Source organism: Saccopteryx bilineata, chromosome 3 (assembly GCF_036850765.1).
Source record: "Saccopteryx bilineata isolate mSacBil1 chromosome 3, mSacBil1_pri_phased_curated, whole genome shotgun sequence".
NCBI classification, from domain to species: domain Eukaryota; kingdom Metazoa; phylum Chordata; class Mammalia; order Chiroptera; family Emballonuridae; genus Saccopteryx; species Saccopteryx bilineata.
The window spans coordinates 75,272,140-75,292,616 of NC_089492.1; the positions used below are offsets into that span (position 1 = coordinate 75,272,140).

The window sequence follows — 20,477 nt, forward strand, 5'->3', positions numbered from 1 at the left end:
CTAACACATAGAAAAAAATATAAGCGCCTATGAAAACTTAGAATGACAGAAACTCCAAATAATTATCATTACCTTATCATCATCACATGAGTGCTTTTTAAAAAAGTTATGTTCATTATTCGGGCAATTGCTAGCATTTTCTCTTATCTTTTCCTGTAATAAACAATATAAAATTCAATGATTAAACTGGGGACTTTTCTCATATGTCATAATTATGAAAATAATGTTATAACACTTGGTGGTTAGAGGTACATTTTGAGGAAAACAGCTTGAGCGTGGCTTAGGTGAGGAGGAGTGAAGAACAGTTTTCTGTCGCTGAAGAATAACCAAGTATACACACAAAGCCTCAGCCACAGCTCCCTCCAGACTCCATTGTTTAATCCCAAAAATCACTGAAAGAATCTGGCTCACTGGAAAAATAGAAGTGCCTATTGTAGAAGTTCTACTGTATAGTTATACTGTATGCAGAAAATAAATTTTGAGATCTTGAAGGTGAAATGCATTTAAGAGGTTATTTGGTCCCATTTCCTGCCACTATCAAACAGTAACAAAGAGAATTTACATTATAACAAAGGGAAAACCTCTGGACAATGAGAATAAAGGAGAAACCCATTCTGCAGTCTGGGATGTGTGAAGTAGAAATTTTCTAAGTAACAATGGCATTGAATGTATGTGTGTGTGTTATAACAGAGGAGTGGGAAGGCAGACTGACACATTCTCATGTTTCCTTTCTATGGGATATAGTACTGAAGGTGGGGATGGCCTGAATCAAGGACTTAGTGGATATAGGAAGAAGAATTTCCCAGGGATTCAGGTTCTTTGATTCACAGGGTTGGACTAGGTCTGTCGGGCAGACCAGCAAGCCTGTGCTATCAGAGCATCCAGGACTTCAGTCTTAGCCTGTCCGTTGTCACCAAAAAAAAAACCAAAAAAAAACAAAAAACCCAAACAGGATAAGAAGTAAGAGTAATGGGAGAATTTAGTCATGGGCTTCTAATCTTCTTCTGTGTCTCAGAAAGTGTATTATTCTTGTCACCTGTGAAACCCATAGGTGGTTTCTGGGTTCATCCTGATCCTAAAAGAATATACTATCTGTTTTATGTACAAGAATTAGTGTCTGAACATGTAGTCATTCACTTAACCATTCAACGCTTACTACGGGCAAATGTGCAAGGTCCTGTACCAAGCTCTATGGGGAAACAAAGATAAGAAAACAGAGCCCAGTTTCCTGTGCCATTGATATAAAGGGCAGATGCTGTATGCCCTGGACATTTTACATTACTTTTATCTTTGGGAAAGTATGTTTTTGTAAACACATTTGTTAGTGCCAACCACCAGTCATACTGCAGACATCTCTAGTGCAACCAGATAAAGTCTTTATAACTCTCCCCACGTTCCTGAAAAGGCAGTGGCGAGTGAATATTTGTCTATTAAGTCATTTTTTGTTGTTGTTGACTTCCATTTAACCCCAAGAAAAAGAAAAAAATTAGATACATTTCTCTTTGATTAAACATGTATTCTTCTTTTTTATTTATTTATTTTGCTATGCTGGCCTTCTAAAAAAGAAAATAAAGAAATATATGGCTAATCTCTGATATTTTCCAATTTACTAAAAATATTGTATGAAAACATGTCACAGAATTAGTACCAGTCTCTTGGGACATTTTAACAAACTGCATGACACCTTAATATTTGAAAAGCCATACTGGTGAAGCCACTGCTCCTGGTATTTCATAAAACTCACTTCAGGCAGATACAGAAAGGTAATGTTATACCAGTTGCTTCTTTTGCCAGATATTTGCTACAGTATATAAAGATGTTGCTATTCACTGGAAAGACTGACTTCTCTAGAAGTCACAATTATTATTGACTAGTTGACTTTAGTACAGTTTTTGAATAAATTAAATGTTAAGTGTATAACTAATTGGACAGTTACATTTGTTTTCTGAAATTGTTTTCATTTAAGCCCTATAAGGATAACACCAACTAAAATTTATAGGATCATGCAGTTGGAAAGAAGCTTCTATAGCCATCTTTTGATCTAGCAAATAGTAGAATTACTTTACCAATAATAGTTTCTTATAGACACCTTGACATATTTGAAGATTTCTTCATATCTATTATTAATACAGAAAATGAGAGAAAAGCCAAGATCACATTGACTCTGAACTGCAATCCTTCCAGTAGAAAACATATCAACTGTTCCTAAAATATGGGTCCTTTTGGGACATTTTCTTTTATTTCAGTAATTTTATTCTTTGAGATTTTTTTCTCTTGTAATGGTCTCTTTTTCAGAAACACTAATTTGTGTATACAGTGGCTTTTATCACTTTTTCTTTTATATAGTTTTGATATTTTAGTTTTGATATATAGCCTTTGATATTTTTAAAATTTTATTTCATGTGGCTTTTCTCCATCCTGCCTTATATACACTTTGTTCTAATGGGGTACTCATTTCTGGGTTTTTATTTTATTCTCCATTTCCCCCTCAAAATCTAGAGAGCTCACTCTTATTTTTATTCTGTCTTTCACCTAGTAGTATATCATTTTTAACTCCTTTTAATTTGGCTTCTTAGTGTTAAGAAGAAATTTTTTGACATATTTACTGCTTTCATGGATAGTTAATCTGTGATCTGAATTCCTCATTTCCCTTATGTATTTACTTCATTATTTATGTGTTCATTTGTTTATTTATTTTAGTAGTATTGATACATAGGGTTTCTGTTTTGATTTTACGGTTGTATTTTGTTTTGTTTTGAAAGGATGCTACATTAGATTAGATTGTTGCTCAGCCATGTGAACATATGTAGAAGCTCTCTTAATTGATCTCCATTGAACTAACTTGCTGGGTTGATGAATTCTCTATTCCTTCTGTCAAAACATATTGACTAATGCCCACAGCACACCAAACACTCTCAATTAGTCGTCTAGTTTCTAATACACTCATGTATTTTCATGCTTATTATTTGAGTCACATATTTACTAAGTCAATTCCTGAACACTAACTCATACTTATTTATACATCACTTAATTAAATACTATATAAACCAAAGATATATCAGTATGAAAAGAGAGTTGACTGGATGGCTTCCAGTTTCCAGTCTGGCAGGTAAGGGCCTTCGGAGTTCTCGCTCCATCACAACAGGTAAAAGTTGAACAGACTGAAGAATCAGGAACTCCCTAACACTCTGCAGTCACAAGGCAGACTGCTGCCCCAAATATTGGAGAGAGACACTGGTGGATACACACAGTATATATATAATCACAATCTATAGGAGCAGAAACCTCTGTGGGAAACAGCGCTGGGGCTGGGAACTGCGACTGTAACTGATGAATTGCTGGGGGCTCAGAGTTGATAAGTCTGCGAGCTCAACACTCTCAGAAGACAGTCATCAGGATTAGGGAGCACACTTTTCCGAGCTCTACCTACAGGAGTTCTATGAGTTCCTCGCAGTGAATATCTGAAAAAATAAAAATAAAAAAACCCTTTATGCTCCTGGCAGAGGGAGGGGAAAGGGGCCATTCTGCAATATGCCAGGGCACCATGTGCTTACCAAGGCCTGCCCTCAGGAGAGACTAGTTAACCAGAACCTAATCCACTGGGGTTTTATCCCAATAACCTATCTGGGATCACTCCAGCCGTTCTGTCCCACCTCAGGGTGGGAAGGATTGAGAAGCACTGGTAAAGTTCACAGCCCTGGAGCACAGGCTCATCGAAGGACTGTGGCCTAATCATGGGACCATGAAATGCTTCTCTCTCCCCACACCTACCAACCACTATGTTACAAAAAGCCTGCTATCCATACTTCTTTTTACCCAGTACATCCTGTCCACATTTCAGCAAAAATTACAGAGCATGCTAAAAGGCAAAAAAATAAAAAAATTAAAAAAAATAAGCACAATTGGAAGAGACAGCATTTATCAGAACCAGAAATAGATGTGACACAGATCTTGGAATTATCAGATTGAGGATTTTAAAAAAATAGATAACATAAGTGAAAAGGAGGGAATTCTAAGAAAATCATAAAGAAATACTACAGGTTATAAATAAAAACACTGTAATAGAATAATGGACTCCTCATTAGAGTAGACATGGCTGAGGAAAGAATGTCTGAGCTTGAGGATGTGATAATGGGAACTTCCAAAACTGAAAAGAAAAGAAAAACAAACCTGGGCAAAAAAGACAAAAGAGAACCATCATGAACTGTGGACCCCCACAAAGTGTATAATGCATGCAAACTGGCATATTAGAAGGAAAAGAAAGAACAGAGCAGAAGCAATTTTAAAGCAATAATGATTGAGAATTTTTTCCAAATTGATGCCACACACCAAACCACAGAAACAAAAAGCTCAATGACCACCAAGCAAGATAAATACCCCAAATGCTACATACTTAGGCATATTTAAACTTTAGAAAATCAAAGATTAAGGAAAAAAGTCATGAAAAAACTATGGGGCCACCCCTAACTTATACAGGAGCAGAGAAATCCATCCAGCTGCTCCTCAGAACACACACAAGCAAGGAGAGAACAAAGGGACCTGTTTAAAGTGTTAAGAGAAAAACCACCAACCTAGAATTCTGAACCCTGAGAAATTATCCTTTAAATCAGGGGTAGTCAACCTTTTTATACCTACTGCCCACTTTTGTATCTCTGTTAGTAGTAAAATTTTCTAACCGCCCACCGGTTCCACAGTAATGGTGATATATAAGTGGAGAAGTAACTTTACTTTATAAATTTTTTTTTACTTTATAAAATTTATAAAGCAGAGTTACAGCAAGTTAAAGCATATAATAATAATTACTGACCAAGTACTTTATGTCGGATTTGGCAGAATAAATCTTTATAAAACAACTTACTATAGTTAAATCTATCTTTTTTTTTTTTAGTTAAATATATCTTTTTATTTATACTTTAGTTGCTCCGCTACTGCCCACCATTAAAGCTGGAATGCCCACTAGTGGGTGGTAGGGACCAGGTTGACTACCACTGCTTTAAATGCCTTCCTAAGATCAAGAACAAGGCAAGGATGTGCCTCTCACCATTGCTTTTCAACACCATATTGGAAGTCCTGGCTGATTCAATAAGGGAAGGGGATGGGAAAGGAGGGGAGGGGAGGGGAAGGGAAATGAAGAGAGGGGAGGAGAGGGGAAAGGAGGGGAAGGGAGGGAAAAGAAGGGAGAGGAATAGAGAGGAGGGGAAGAGGGGAGGGGAGGAGAGGAAAGGAAAAGTAAACACATGAGGGAGGGTTAAATAAAACTGTCTTTTTTTTTTACTACATAACATGATCAACTATGTACACAGTCCAAAAGAAAAAAATAAATTACAAACCTACTGAATGAAACTAATAAATAATTATAGCAAGGGTGCAATATACAAATTAGTAAACAAAAGTTGTTTTACTATATATATGTGCTGTTCCAGCAACAAACAGGTGGAATTTGAACTTACACAGAACATAATTTACAGTAGCACCTCCATAAAATGAAAATACTTAGGTATAAATCTAGCAAAATATATATGTGATCTTTATGAGGAAAACTATAAAGCTCTGATGAAAGATCAAAGGAAAACTAAATAAATAGATATTCCATGCTCATGGATAAGAAGACACAATGTGATCAAGTTCTCTCAAATTGATGTAGAGATTTACCACTCTCTCAATAAAAATCCCAGCCAAATTATTTTGTGAATATCAACAAACTGATTCTAAAATTTATGTGGAGAGGCAAAAGAGCCAACTCAATATTGAAAGAGAAGATTGAGGACTGACACTATTCAACTCAAGACTTACTATAAAACTATAGTAATCAAGATTGTGTGGCCTGACCAGGTGGTGGCACAGTGGATAGAGCGTTGGACTATCCACTGGGATGTGGAGGACCCATGTTTGAAACCTCTAGGTCACCAGCTTGAGCACAAGTTCATCTGGTTTGAGCAAGGCTCACCAGCTTGAGCCCAAGGTTGCTGGCTTGAGCAAGGGGTCACTCGGTCTGCTGGAGCCCCCGGTCAAGGCACATATGAGAAAGCAATCAATGAATAATTAAGGTGCCACAATAAAGAACTGATGCTTCTCATCTCTCTCCCTTCCTGTCTGTCTGTCCTTATCTGTCCCTCTCTCTGTCTCTCTCTCTGTCACAATAAAATAAAATAAAATAAAAAGATTGTGTGAGAATGGCAAAAGAATAGACAAATCAATAATAATAGAACAGGAGAGAAGCTCAGAAATAAATCCACATAAATTCAGTCAACTGATTTTTGACAAAGAAGCAAAGACAATACAATGGAACAGAGTTAGTCCCTTTAACAAATGGTGCTGATACAACTGGACATCCATATGCAAAACAATAAATCTAAGCACAGACCTTACATGCATCATAAAAAATAACTTAAACTGGATCACAGTCCTAAATCTAAAACACAAAACAATAAGGCTTCTAGAAGATAACATAGGAGAAAAATCTATATGACCTTGAATAGAGTGATAGCTTTCTAAATAAAATCTCAAAGTCATGATTTATAAAAGAAGTAATTGATAAGCTAGACTTGAGTAAAATCAAAACTTTAAAACACATACATGTTTTCCCCCTGATTACAGTAATTATAATAGCACTATTCATATCCATATATATATCCATATATATGTATATAAGGTGTATATGTGTGTAATTGTACTATAATATATACTATAATACTACATATATAATATATATGTAATTTACATTATACGTAGTAACTATGCATATTCATACTATAATATATATCATATTACATATTTTTTATATATTATACACACACACACCTATCTCTTTGAAAACAAAGTTTGCAAATTAAACTCTTTTTTAAGACTTGCTTCCTAAGGTTGTTGACATAGACAAGCAAGGAATCAACAGGTTAACATGCTAACACTTATTACTACATTAGTGATTAGCCTCGCAGCCACAGTGAATGATTTCTTAGGAATTTAAATATTTTTTAATGGTAGCACTCCAAGCAGAGGTTACTTTACCTAGACAACAGGTCCTCAAATAATGTTGTTTCATTATAACATTGATGAGGTGTGCTACGAACTTAACTCTTGTTGATACATTTAGAACCTATCATTGACATTCAGTGAAGACATACTACACCAAAATAAGAGTGTGTGTCTGTGTGTATGTATGTGTATACATGTATATAACCTCTTTTTATATTAATGCTTGTATTTTCTTAGATTCAGTCCCCATAATTGATATTTGCTGAAGAAAATTGTATATTTACTTTTTAATATGATTCACACTTTCACCAGAAAATAAGGAAGTCTATTTTGTCACATCCACACCTGCACCCAATGTCATCAACCTTCATATTTTTACCAATCTCACTTATGACAATTTGTGCCTCATTATTGTTTAGCCTTGCATTTCCATAACTACTAGAGGATGAGCATCATTTTGTGTTGACAATTTGCATTTCTTTTATATGAATAGCCTGCTCTTATGAATTTTTTTAGGTTATCTGTCTCTTAATTATCAGTTTGTACATTTTATATTAGGAATTTTTAAAAACTTTGTTTTATTTTCAGGTGCATCTCTCATATAATACATATTGTATAGTTAGTCTTACTTCATTTCGTAGTTTAAAATAATTTGTATTTGTCTTGTATTCATTATAACATCTGTCTGTTTCTTTTCATTTGATTTGTAATTTTGGCATATAAATTTTAGCATATAAAAGAAAATTCTTTCAGAAGTGTTTTCCAAAGAGTATAATTATATTCTCTCTCAATATAAATAAATCGTAAACACATCTATTGGTCCTTTTGATGTAAGAAGAGGGATTTGTCATCTCTTTTACCTTCAGTCTTTCTGTTGTAACCATGTGCACTGTATATTATTAGATTTTCAGTGAAGCATGTTGTTTTATTCCTATATTTGCAATAACTTTCAAGACATCACTAAATAGTTCACTATTTAATAATCATTTTAATCACCACTTATTTATTAATATTTTGTGCAGCTGGACTGAAACCAGAGTCAGGTTTTCATTACTGTTTGAGATAAGGAACCTGTACCCTTCCTGAGCTCTGTGCATCTTTATTTTCCTTGCACATTCAGTGGGATTTGCCTAGGGCTAGGATTTTGGACTCGGGCTCTTGTCCTCACAAACCTCAGTAGAGATTGGTCTATTAGAGGTAAATAAAACTGGTGAAAAACTGGAACCCAATTTCATTTTCCTTTTTTGGAAATCCTTCCTTCTGATTCTTCCAGGAAGGATGCTTGCTGGAAACATTTCTTCTTGGTATATCCTAATGTTCATTTATTGTTATTATTATTGACTCAGAATCAACAAACTTTGTTTTAAATACAAAAATATATCTCCTTTTAATTTTGGAACTTTGGCTTCTGTTTCATTTGTTATTTTTTTCTTCAGAATCAGTGTTGCTCATAGATTACCTCTTTGGACTCTGTCTATGGTATGAATTACCTTCTCTTGTGTATAGGCACAAATACCAGACCAATAAGTATGGATGTGTGTATGTGTTTGAGAGAGAGAGAGAGACAGAGGGAGAGCAAGAGAGGTAGAAAGGAAAGATGATAGGTAGATAGATAAAAAGATAATATTTATAGTTGTATAGTTATAAACAGTCTTTGCTCTCTTTCTGGGAGACGACATGTGCATCCATGATGATTCTGGTATAAAGTCACTCTTCTTATACACACAGTATTGTAAGCCAGAGATTTTCAACCTTTTTCATCAAATGGCACGCATAAACTAATTACTAAAATTCTGCAGCACACCAAAAAATGTTTATTGCCAATCTGACAAAAAATAGGTATAGTTTTGGTTGATTTACAAATAATAATAATAGTAATTACTTTCCTCCAAAGTAACTTTTTAAAGAATCAGGTGTCATAAGAAGCAATCAATAATAATAATTTTAAAAAATGATTAGTTGATGCTTCTCATTTCTCTTCTCCCCACCCCCTCTTCCTACCTGTCTCCTCTCTCTAAAATATATATATCAAGTGCCTATACTTTTATATAAGGATTTCTGGTACCAAAAATTAACCAATCAGATGTAACTGTATTATGCAATGTGACCAGTAGATGCAACTCTATTATATAACCTATATATTTGTGCTTCAAACAAAAGCATTCACACCAGATAGCTATTGTTGTGTTGCCTATTGTCTTTTTTTTTTTTCATTTGACAGTCTAAGTCAGTTGTAGTCAACCTGGTCCCTACCACCCACTAGTGGGTGTTCCAGCTTTCATGGTTGGCGGTAGCAGAGCAACCAAAGTATAAATAAAAAGATAGATTTAACTATAGTAAGTTGTTTTATGAAGATTTATTCTGCCAAACTTAGCAAAAATCCAACATAAAGTACTTGGTAATTATTATATGCTTTAACTTGCTGTAACTCTGCTTTATAAATTTTATAAAGTATAGTTACTTCCCTACTTTGTAAATCACCATTACTGTGGAACCAGTGGGTGATTAGAAAATTTTACTACTAACAGAGATACAAAAGTGGGCGGTAGGTATAAAAAGGTTGGCTACCCCTGGTCTAAGGGAAAAGAGGTCAGTTACCCTGATTAAATAGTCAGGTATCGCATGTTTTAAAAATTCTTGTGGCACACCCATTGAAAATCGCTGTTACAGACTTTCACTTCCTTACCTGATGGAGTTGAACTCGTCCCAAAGTAGCTTTTTATTTCTGAAATTCCCCCAAGATATTCTTGAATGCGTGTTCTTTAATAAACTAAAGTTCTTCCACTTAGTCTGCTTGACTTGCTATCAAAATCTGTCTCCAGGGATGATGACCTTCATGAAAGCACCAGTTTCCTGGATAAAGCTGTTTCTCTAGAGACAGCCACTGATGCCCCCACTGTTGTGGAGAGGGATCATAGCCCTTGTTAAGTCCAAAGCACTTTTTCTGGGTGTTAGAACTCCAATCACAGGTGAAGGACACTGGGGAGTTCTTTGCATCTTGCCTATTCTCCCCTCGCCGCTATTTTACAGCACTCTTCCACTCCCACCTCCAGGTGTGGCTCTGATTAGTCTAACATTTAGATTCTAATTCAATTAAGGATTATCCCATCTTCCTGCCAGCACAGTTGGCAGAGACAGCCAAGGTCAAAGGCCATCATAGCCTTGGTGTTCCAAGGATTGTGTCATAGGTAATCCAATCGGAGTTTAGCTAGAACCTTGGCTTATTAGTTACAGGCAAGACAATAGTCATTCTTCTGTATCTGAAAGGAGCAAGAAACTCTGGCTGCTACTGGCAAGCCACAGCATGAAGCCAAGTGACCCTTGGAGAAATGCGAGTGAAAAAATTACTGTAGAAAGAAAAGAACCGGAAGTTCTGATTAAGCCACTGCTGAAAGCACTTGACTGCTGGGCTTCTCAGTTATGTAAGCCAGCAAGTAATGTAATCTCTTTAATGTTTAAATGCATTTAACTTTCAGTTTTCTGCTACTTGTGAGCAAAAGTGTACTAAGTAACATACCTTCTAGAGCCTAGAGAATTTCATAACTGATACACTGGGTTCTGGCTGCTCTGAAAATCGTCCCCATTCTGATGAGCTACTTCTAACCAATGAAAACCTGGCTTGCCCCTGCTCAACTTTCCCATGGTGAAAGGAAGTTCACCTTGAACATTAAAGCAATTCCTCTCCTGAGATTTTTGCTGCAATTTATTTCCAGCTTCAAATAGAAGAGAAAGTTTCTCCTCCTTTAAACAAACAAAAAAACTGTCACATTATCCCAGGAATGTCCTCTTCCTAGAATGACTGGCAGTGCAAATAGTACCCAACACAACAACAGTCACCACACCATCACACCCCATAATCCCAGACAGAGCAGACTGACAAAGCAGGAAAACTAGCTAGCATACAAAATGGTTTGGTTTGATCGGTTACAAAGCCCATGCTCTTTCTACTACACCAAGTTTGCCATCTCTGTAATGTGAACCTGATTTAAAAAAATTTTTTTTTAAATCAGCAAAGTTTAATAGATTGGTTGAGGTTGTAAGTTCTGGACAAAAGAAAAACAGGAAAATTTATTTATTTTTTCTAAATCTTGGACCCTCTTCACATAACGTAGTTTACAATCCTTTTTTACAATCCTTTGCTTATTCACTATGTGTCTACTTAGAAAATGTTTGTGTGTGCACATTCATATTTTACTCATAAAATAGATGGGTACCTGCATTAATAATAAAAATAAAATGCTATAAAAGAAAGATTGCTTTTGACCAGTCTTAGGAACGAAGTACAACCTGAGCTGGATATTGCAGGGTGCTTACAAGTGAACATGTGAGTGTTTGGGGAGAAAGACAGGGGAAAAGGCAAGTTCCAAAATGAGAGAAGAAGAGGGAAAGATATGGGAGGCACAAAAGTGTGGGGCTCCCTTGGGAAACGGTAGTCTAGTTGGGTTGTGAGGCAGGGAGGGTCAGAGGCAATGCAGAGTGGTATAGGCTAGAAATGGGGGCTAAGAGCAGCCGATGCTTCCCCATGCCCAGGGAAGGTATCTGTCTTGAACCAGCAGACAGTGGGTGCTGAGCTATGGCAGGTGCTGGCCGGGGATGTGGCATGATCTCAACTCTGCCTATGATGATCACTACATGCTGGGGAAGTGTTCTCGGCAGAGCGGACGTAATACTTATCTCCGTTGCCTGGAGAATCACATTAGGTGGCGAGTACACGTCAATTGTGGAGAAATATAATGTGAGGAGGTGAAAGAGAGCATGCAAGAAACATAGGAACATCAGAAGGGAGGCTGTCTAGATTTCTGTCTGGAAATGGACAACGGGGGCAAGTCCAGCTGAACAAAGGAACTAACTCCAACCTGGAGACACCTCGTTAAGCAAGCAGGTGTCCTTATTTTGGAATAGTCACTGTGAGACAAATGATCAGTTAATCCATTCCAAATGTATAATCGTGTTCTAAATTTTCCACCAATAATAATTAGGAGAAAGAAAACACAAAACTTTCATACAAATATTTGGGCACTGAACTCTGCTTGCCCTGTTGGATTTCTCTGTGACTGAGAATTCATTCTCAGTGGACAGGTTTGGAGAAGATACCATAGGTTTGCAAAGACGAAGACAACACAACCTTAGCAAACCTGACATTCTTGCCTTCTCTTCATCGACTGCCCATCTTTGCAGGTGAACAAGGGGGTGGGGGGAAAGACAGTAGAGAAAAGCTTCTGGCATTAGCATTCATTCTTTTTTATGATGATAAATATATATTAATTATGCTCTAACATTCAAGAAACAAGAGACATTAAATACAGTAATTTACTAGCCAAGACATGTTTCCTACTAAGTTTTATGCTAAAATTCTAAGGAGATTATGTAGTACTAATGATTCACAACTATAAATTTGTTCATCAGAACACTGAGGTTACCAAAGTGTGATATTGCTAATTCCCCAGTCCTTCCTAGGACCAAAAATAGCCCCAATAAAGCAGTTCTAGTGAAATTTATTGTCACTTTGCTTCTGATTTTAACTTACACTCATAAAATAGCATGTTTTATATTGCATGTCTTCATAAGACATGAATGATAGCAGAAATAGAAAGTTGAATGCTTTACCAATTAAAACTGATAGTCATCCACTCTAGAGAACACTCCGGAAGAACAACAGTCTAGAAATAACATTGAAAATGACTATATTATAAAATATGGTATTTCAAAATAATGTTATAAAAGTGCCCCCCAAATGCTTTTTATGCAGAAGAGTTAGAAAACTTGTGAGTGTTTGTTTCCACTTGTGAAACTACCTCTATAGAATTTACTTGATGAAGTTCAATTTAAGAAAAATCAATCAGCACAAGGCATTAGGAACAGTTATAGTGTTATGACTCTAGAACAAAGGAGGACACCACAAAGGGTAAGGAATAAATTTTAGTTGCTAATCCTATTCTTCATCTTCTATATAGTTCCGTATGCATTGCAGGGCTTTTTATGGAGGTGAATATATGTTTTCTATTCATAGGAGGCCTTCCCAGTTTCATCAACACACTCTTTATACACAACTTGGTTTTTTATTCGTGTTCATCAAGATGTGGTTATGTACGCTTCGGGATAAAATTTGGTATTCCAGAAATACATGATTCCGCAATTGGGAGATTTTCCTAAATATCAAAGTTCATGTCAAATACAGACACTAACACTTAGGAACCTGGCAACATGTCCACCTTCAGTCAGTGTAATGCCACAGTTGAAAGAGTGATGCGTATCTTACTTACTCTGGGTGCATGGGAATGTGGTTATGATAGTTATGTAGAAGGTTCATACAGAGCAGCCATTCTGTGTTTATTCTAAAGAGACTCTAACTCTGCATCTGTGCAATGGAAAGAACACTGAGACAGAGATGTGGATAAGTGCATCCTAACATTTCCACTATTTAAAGTAAATAACTTTTTAGCAGGAAAGGGCCTCCAGGATAATGCAAGCCAAAAGTCTATGTTAACGCATTATGAATTCTAAGGCCCTTCAGCAGTTAAATGACTTGTCCAAAGTCTCAAAGCCAAAGGGACAAAGCTGGGATTCTGACCCAAGCATTTCCAGACCAGAAGACCTTCCTGTAGCATTGTGCTGCTATGATGGAGCCTCTCCTTGACTCTCCTTGCCTGTGAAATGAGTATGATGTATTTGAGCAGTGATTTTCCCAGGGGCAGTTAGACACAGACCTAAGAGGCAGAGCAGTCAGGGCTGGAGGCCACGTGGGAGCTCAGTATAGGGCTAATTGGAAAATAATTCAAGGATAAAAATATGGAAATCACAGTTATTGATGGTATGCTTCTTCTAAGTTCTATAAATGCAAAACCATATTGTATATGTTCAGATTTTTTAAAAATTTCACTCATAAATCAAGCAATTTGTGGACGTTCAAAAATAGCATAGGTTTTTATTTGTTTTTGTTTTCAAGGATGTGAAATAGAAAATTGAGAAGGTATTATTGCAGACATATTATTTCCAACATGAAAAATATTTTAAGACCCATCACTTCTTGAATGCTAAGTTCTAGGCATCATTTCATGAACTTTGCATATTAATTCATTTAATCCTTATAATATCCCAATGAAGTGTGAGTCCTAATTTTATGCCCATTTTTAGAAAAAAAGGAAACTAAAGCATATCAGGATTAAGTAATTTATTCAATGTCACATAGCTAAGCAAGGGGTACATTCTGGCTAAATGTTCACATAGGGTCCTTTGGGTCATGACATAAACATGTTCATTATAAATTATAGTCAAATTAAAACATCTGTACAGAAACCTTGTATCTCTATAAACGGCATTTCTAAACTCATAGTCCTCAATACCGGTGATGGTCACTGAATTTAATAACCTCCATAAACAATTACCATTAATTAAAAACACCTGAAGCACACATATTTATCACTGTGTTCTATGAAATCCACAACATCTTGATTGGTTACCTGGCTAAGATTTACCTTTTTATGCATCCCGCAATAAAACTTAGACGGACAGTTTTCAATGACTTTTTTTTTTTTTTTTTTTTGCAAAAAGAAGTGTCTTTTTCTTTGTTTGATTTCTTATTCCAGACTTTTGTGAGGTTTTAGCTCATTTTAATGTGCTTCCATCTGTTCTCTTACCCCAGCAGTACATTTTAAATCATGAACAACAGTGATGCATGTCCCTTTAGATTCTAGTGTTATCTGTCATCCCACACAGTCTGTTAAAGCCCATTACGAAGTCAGAATTGACATTATTATCATTTCTTTGTTGTAATGGGATCACTGCAGTTTTTCAAAACAAGTATGAATGCCTCAGCAAATTGAGAGAACCAGATCTGAATTGTGTGAGAATATATAGGTTTAATCAGGGCAAATAGATGATGTTTCCTTCCATTTGCCACATAGAGAAAAAAGGACTATTTGATCCATCCACAGCTTTTGGCTTATACTTTTTCTTTGTTTTTGATTTCTGTTGAAGCTATGAGGTATCAACACAGAAAACCCGTGCAACCTAGTCTGATGTTCTTGTTGGTCCAGATATCTGGACAAGCTCCAACCATGCATAAGTTTCCAGTACCAAAAGTATAATTATTTAATTCATACTTATATGCCCAACATTGTCACCAGGGAGATTTGCAATGGCAGAGGACTCAGATTTGAAAGTGATGCCAGTCCTTACTTTTCTACAGTGAACTTTCCCCAACAAATGTTTTGAAACTGGTGTGGAGTCCAGGTGACTCATTTCTCCCGTGATGAAGTCCCCGTCAGGGATAGCAGCCAGAAACAATTTAGTTTTTCATAAAAAATCTAGTATCAAGGAAATTTAGATAATAAGAGGTTGGGTTCTTATGTGATTATTCCTAGGAAACTATCTATGGAAATGTAATTATTTCCTCCCTAGCAACTAGTTGTGCATACCGAGGGACATTGGGTTTGGAGAATTTATGTTGTCTTAACATATATACTGCTAGTCTTCTTTTATTTTTTCATTAATTCCTTATTTTATTTTGCTTTTTAAAATAGACTTCATTTTTAAAAACACTTGTAGGTTAACAGAAAAACCAGAAAAAAAGAACAGAGAGTTCACATGTATCCCCTCAGTCTCTCCTATTATGAGTGTCTTGCATTAATGTGTGGTTATAATTCACGAATCAAGATTGTTACCCTCTATTATTGTCTAGCATTATTGTGCGGTACCTTTGTTATAATTCATGAATCAATATCGTTACACTATTAATAACTGAAGTTCAGAGTTTACATTGGGGTTCACTCTGTTCTACAGTTCTCTGGGTTTTGATAAATGTATGTCACATATTCACCATTACAGTGTCATACAGATAGTCTCACTGGTTTAAAATTACACTATGCTCTTTCACTCCCTCCCCAACCCCTCACAACCACTGATCTTTTTAATGTCTCCATAGTTTTGTAATTTCCAGGAGGTCATGTAGTTGGAACCATGCAATGTGTAGCCCTTTAAGACTGGATTCTTTCATACCATATGCATTAGGATACCTCCATCTCCTTTGCAACGCAGTAGCTCATTTCTTTTTATCACTGGTTATATTCCACTGAATATCTGTTCAAGTATTTTGCCCATTTTAAAATTGGATTGTTTCTTTTGTTATTGTTGAGTTTTAACAGTTCCTTAGATGTTTGAAAGCAATTCAAACATCTGACAAAGATATATCTCTGCCAGATATATCTTTTGCAAATATGTCTCCTTATTCTGTAGCTTGTCTTTTCATACTTGTAACAGAGTTTTAATTTTGATGAAGTCCAACCTCATTTTTTTCTTTCATGGATTATACTACTGGGTGTTCTATCTAAAAAGCTGCCACCAAACCCAAGGTTACCTACATTTTTTCTCACTATGCTGTTTTCTGTAAGTTTTATAGTTTTGTGTTTAGGTCTAGGATCCATTTTGAGTCCATTTTTATGAAAGGTTAAAGGTCTGTTTTTGTGCATGTGGATGTTCAGCTATCCCAACATTATTTGTTGAAAAATTATTCTCCATTGACTTGGCTTTGATCCTTTGTCAAAGATCAGTTCACTTTATTAATTTTGGTTTATTTTTGGTTCTCTATTCTGTTCTATTGATTTGTCTATTTTGATTACCTTAGTTTTTTAATAAGTCTTGAGTTTGAGTCATGTCAGTACTCTCCGTTTTCCTTTTCAATAATGAGCTGGCTATTGTGGATCTCTTAACATTCCATATAAACTTTAGAATCAGGTTGTTGATTCCATAGAACGACTTGCTGGATTTTCATTTACTTATTTATTTTCATTGGAATTACATTGATCAAATTGGAAAGAATTGACATCTTAACAATATTGAGTCTTCTTATCCATGAACATGGAGTATCACTCTGTTTATTTAGTTTTTCATTGATTTCTTTTATCAGGGTTTTATAGGTTTTCTCATAACAATATTTTACATATTTTTTAATAGTTCAACCTGGGTATTTCTCTTTTTTGATTAATATAAATGATGTTTTTAATTTCAAATGCCATTCTGTGATGTTCATTACTGGTATATAGTAAAACAATTGTCTTTTGTATATTAAACTTGTATCCTGCAACTTTGCTGTAATTGCTTATTAGGTCCAGGAGTTCCTTTGTTGATTTTTTTATATTTTCTATAAAGATAATGATGTCATCTGTACACAAAAATCATTCTATTTCATTTGTATATACAGCGTGTCTGTAAAGTCATGGTGCACTTTTGACCGGTCACAGGAAAGCAACAAAAGACGATAGAAATGTGAAATCTGCACCAAATAAAAGGAAAACTCTCCTAGTTTCATACCTATTCAGTGCAGTTCAATGTGGGTTCACACACAGATTTTTTAGGGCTCCTTAGGTAGCTATCCCGTATAGCCTCTACAGACTCATCACTGACTGATGGCCTACCAGAACGGGGTTTCTCCACCAAACTGCCGGTTTCCTTCAACTGCTTATCCCACCAAGTAGTGTTATTCCTATGTGGTGGTGCTTTGTTATAAATGCCCTGATATTCACATTGCACTTTGGTCATGGATTCAAATTTAGCGAGCCACAGAACGCACTGAACTTTCCTTTGTACCGTCCATATCTCGACTGGCATGGCCGTGGGCTGCTCCGCTGTATACACAGTGTTACATCATCATCTGCACATGCGCACATGCTGCCACATCATCCTACAGAAACTGGGAGGGTTTTCCTTTTATTTGGTGCAGATTTCACATTTCTATTGTCTTTTGTTGCTTTTCTGTGACTGGTCAAAAGTGCACCATGACTTTATAGACACACTGTATTTTATTTCCTTTTCTTTTATTACTAGATCAGCTAAGATTACCCAAATGATGTTGAACAAGAATGGTAAGAGGGTACATCATTAACTTGTTCTTAAAATGAAGAGACTTTAAAGTACTAAGAAATATTTAAAAAGGAGAAAGAATATTGGCTTTGAATTTTGAAAAGATAACTTGAATGCCAGTAGAGAGAACAGATGTACACTGGAGGTAATGAGATCAACCAGGGGCCTACTGAAGGCTGTGGAAGCTGTCCCAGTGATATTTGAAGGTTACCTGAACTAAGACTATAGCAGTGGAAGTCAATAGGGTGAATGACTTATACAGGTGTCACAGAGCTATACTAGCCTATCAGATTTGGTGATGATTGATATGAAAGAATGAGAGTGTGAAGGATGATTCCAAGCTTTCAGGGTTGAATGACTGAACAAATCCAAATGCTGTTACATAAGACAGAGGATGTAGAAGCAGGAACAGGATAAAAGTGATGATAATTGGTTCTTTATTGTACATTATGTGCCACAGTACATCTGGGTAGATTTCTTTTTTTTTCTTCTTCTTTTCCAAATGAGAGGAGGGGAGATAGACAGACTCCTGCATGCTCACTGACTGAGATCCACCTGACAACCCCCATCTGGGACCAATGCTCTGCCCATCTGGAGCCTTGCTCATGACTGAGCTATTTTTAGTGCCTGAAGTGGAGGCTCCAAGGAGCCATCCTCAGTGCCCAGGCAATGTGCTCAAACCAGTCAAGCCATGGCTGCAGGATGGGAAGAGAGAGAGAAGCGTGAGGGGAAGACGTAGAGAATCAGATGGTCGCTTCTGTGTGCTCAAACTGGAAATTGAATTTGAGACATCCACACACTGGGCCAATGCTCTACCACTGAGCAAACCTGCCAGGGCTGTGTAGAGATTTATAACTGATAGTTGAATTAAACAGTTCTAATGTTCATGAAAGAGGTGTACATTGTGTATACCTGTGCAAATTTGAGAGCTGTCTAGGCAAACAGAGAAGTTGAATATCTAAGGGCCTCTAGATAGATACAGAGTTAAAGATAGTCAAAATTGTAAAAGCCAGTTATAACCTATTAGTCATTAGATACTAAATTTCAGAACTTATAACAAGGACAGCCCTTTGTGAACATGTATTAGACTGAGTCATTCCTAGAAAGTATTTGGCCTTCTGTAGCCATCTTTATAATTTAACCAATTCTGATGACTAAGAGTTGTATAATTCAGTCAGATGAGTCATGTACCAGCAAAATAATTTTTCATGCATAAATAATGTATAATATTCAAAAGTGGTTCATAGTAAATATCAAAAAATCACGTGACGTGATTCATAACATATTTCCAAAGATACAGACGTTCTAGAGAAAGGCTTACTAGTCTATCTGAAATAAGTTCTGCAGTTCTCACTAACTTAGGTGTTGATTTATAATTTCTATATACTTATTATATATTATTTATTGTATATTATTTTAATTCATATTTTTATTTATATGGACTACTAATTAGGTGCAAGGTATGGGCTGAGCATTCTCTGAGATACAAAGATGAACCAACCATAAGCTGTACTTAAGCTGTACTTGAGTTACTTATAGACCAGTATGGGGAAAGAAGACAAAACCTCAGGTAAGTATACTAGGAATACAGAATTAAAAATCACAGACAAGCCCTGGCTGGTTGGCTCAGCGGTAGAGCATCGGCCTGGTGTGCGGGGGACCCGGGTTTGATTCCCGGCCAGGGCACATAGGAGAAGCACCCATTTGCTTCTTCACCACCCCCCTCCTTCCTCTCTGTCTCTCTCTTCCCCTCCCGCAGCCAAGGCTCCATTGGAGCAAAGATGGCCCGGGCACTGGGGATGGCTCCTTGGCCTCTGCCCCAGGCGCTAGAGTGGCTCTGGTCGCGGCAGAGCGACGCCCCGGAGGGGCAGAGCATCACCCCCTGGTGGGCGTGCCAGGTGGATCCCGGTCGGGCGCATGCGGGAGTCTGACTGTCTCTCCCCGTTTCCAGCTTCAGAAAAATACAAAAAAAAAAAAAAAAAAAAAGAAAAGAATCACAGACAAGCCTGCCCTGGTGGTGGCGTAGTGGATAGAATGTAGGACTGGGATGCAGAAGACCCAGGTTTGAAACCCCAAGATCGCCAGCTTGACCATGAGCTCATCTGGCTTGAGCATGGGCTCACCAGCTTGAGCATGGGGTCACTGGTTGAGCACGGATCATAGACATAACCCCATTGTCACTGGCTTGAACCCAAAGGTCACTGGCTTGAAGCCAAAGATCACTGGCTTGAGCAAGGGGTCACTTGCTCTGCTGGAGCCCCCTGGTCAAGGCATATATGAGAATACAATCAATGAACAACTAAGGAGCCGCAACGAAGAATTGATGCTTCTCATCTCTCTCCCTTCCTGTCTGTCCCTATCTGTCCCTCTTTCTTTGTCTCTATTACAAAATAATAATAATAATAGTAATAAAATAACTGAATCTATGGTTCAGTTTTTCTATATTGTTACTGTGGTTGAGCTAATTACTAAAAAACAAACAAACAAACCCATCTCAGCTAATACCCAAAGGGTATAAATAGATGGTTTTGCAGATCCAGTGCAACAGAATTTAGGTATCAGACTAAAATCAGGGAACTAGTCTAATTTTTTCTTTGAGTTCATAATGCTTTCCAAATCAGGGTGATAATACATAAAATTATCCA

General features: G+C 36.7%; 1 protein-coding gene across 4 annotated transcripts in view; it reads right to left on the reverse strand.

Moving 5' to 3' along the window:
* Nucleotides 1-20,477, reverse strand: part of IL7 (interleukin 7) — a 41,800-nt gene that overhangs the window by 9,270 nt on the left and 12,053 nt on the right. For 3 of the 4 annotated variants that reach the window (XR_010730243.1, XM_066266363.1, XM_066266362.1), the window contains exon 3: nucleotides 73-153. The exons of the other annotated variant lie outside the window; for it this stretch is intronic. Coding sequence is in view for 2 of the 3 variants with exons in the window: in XM_066266363.1 (XP_066122460.1) it covers nucleotides 73-153 (81 nt within the window). In the remaining variant the exon portion in view is untranslated. The remainder of the gene's footprint in view (nucleotides 1-72; nucleotides 154-20,477) is intronic. 4 annotated transcript variants of the gene reach the window in all.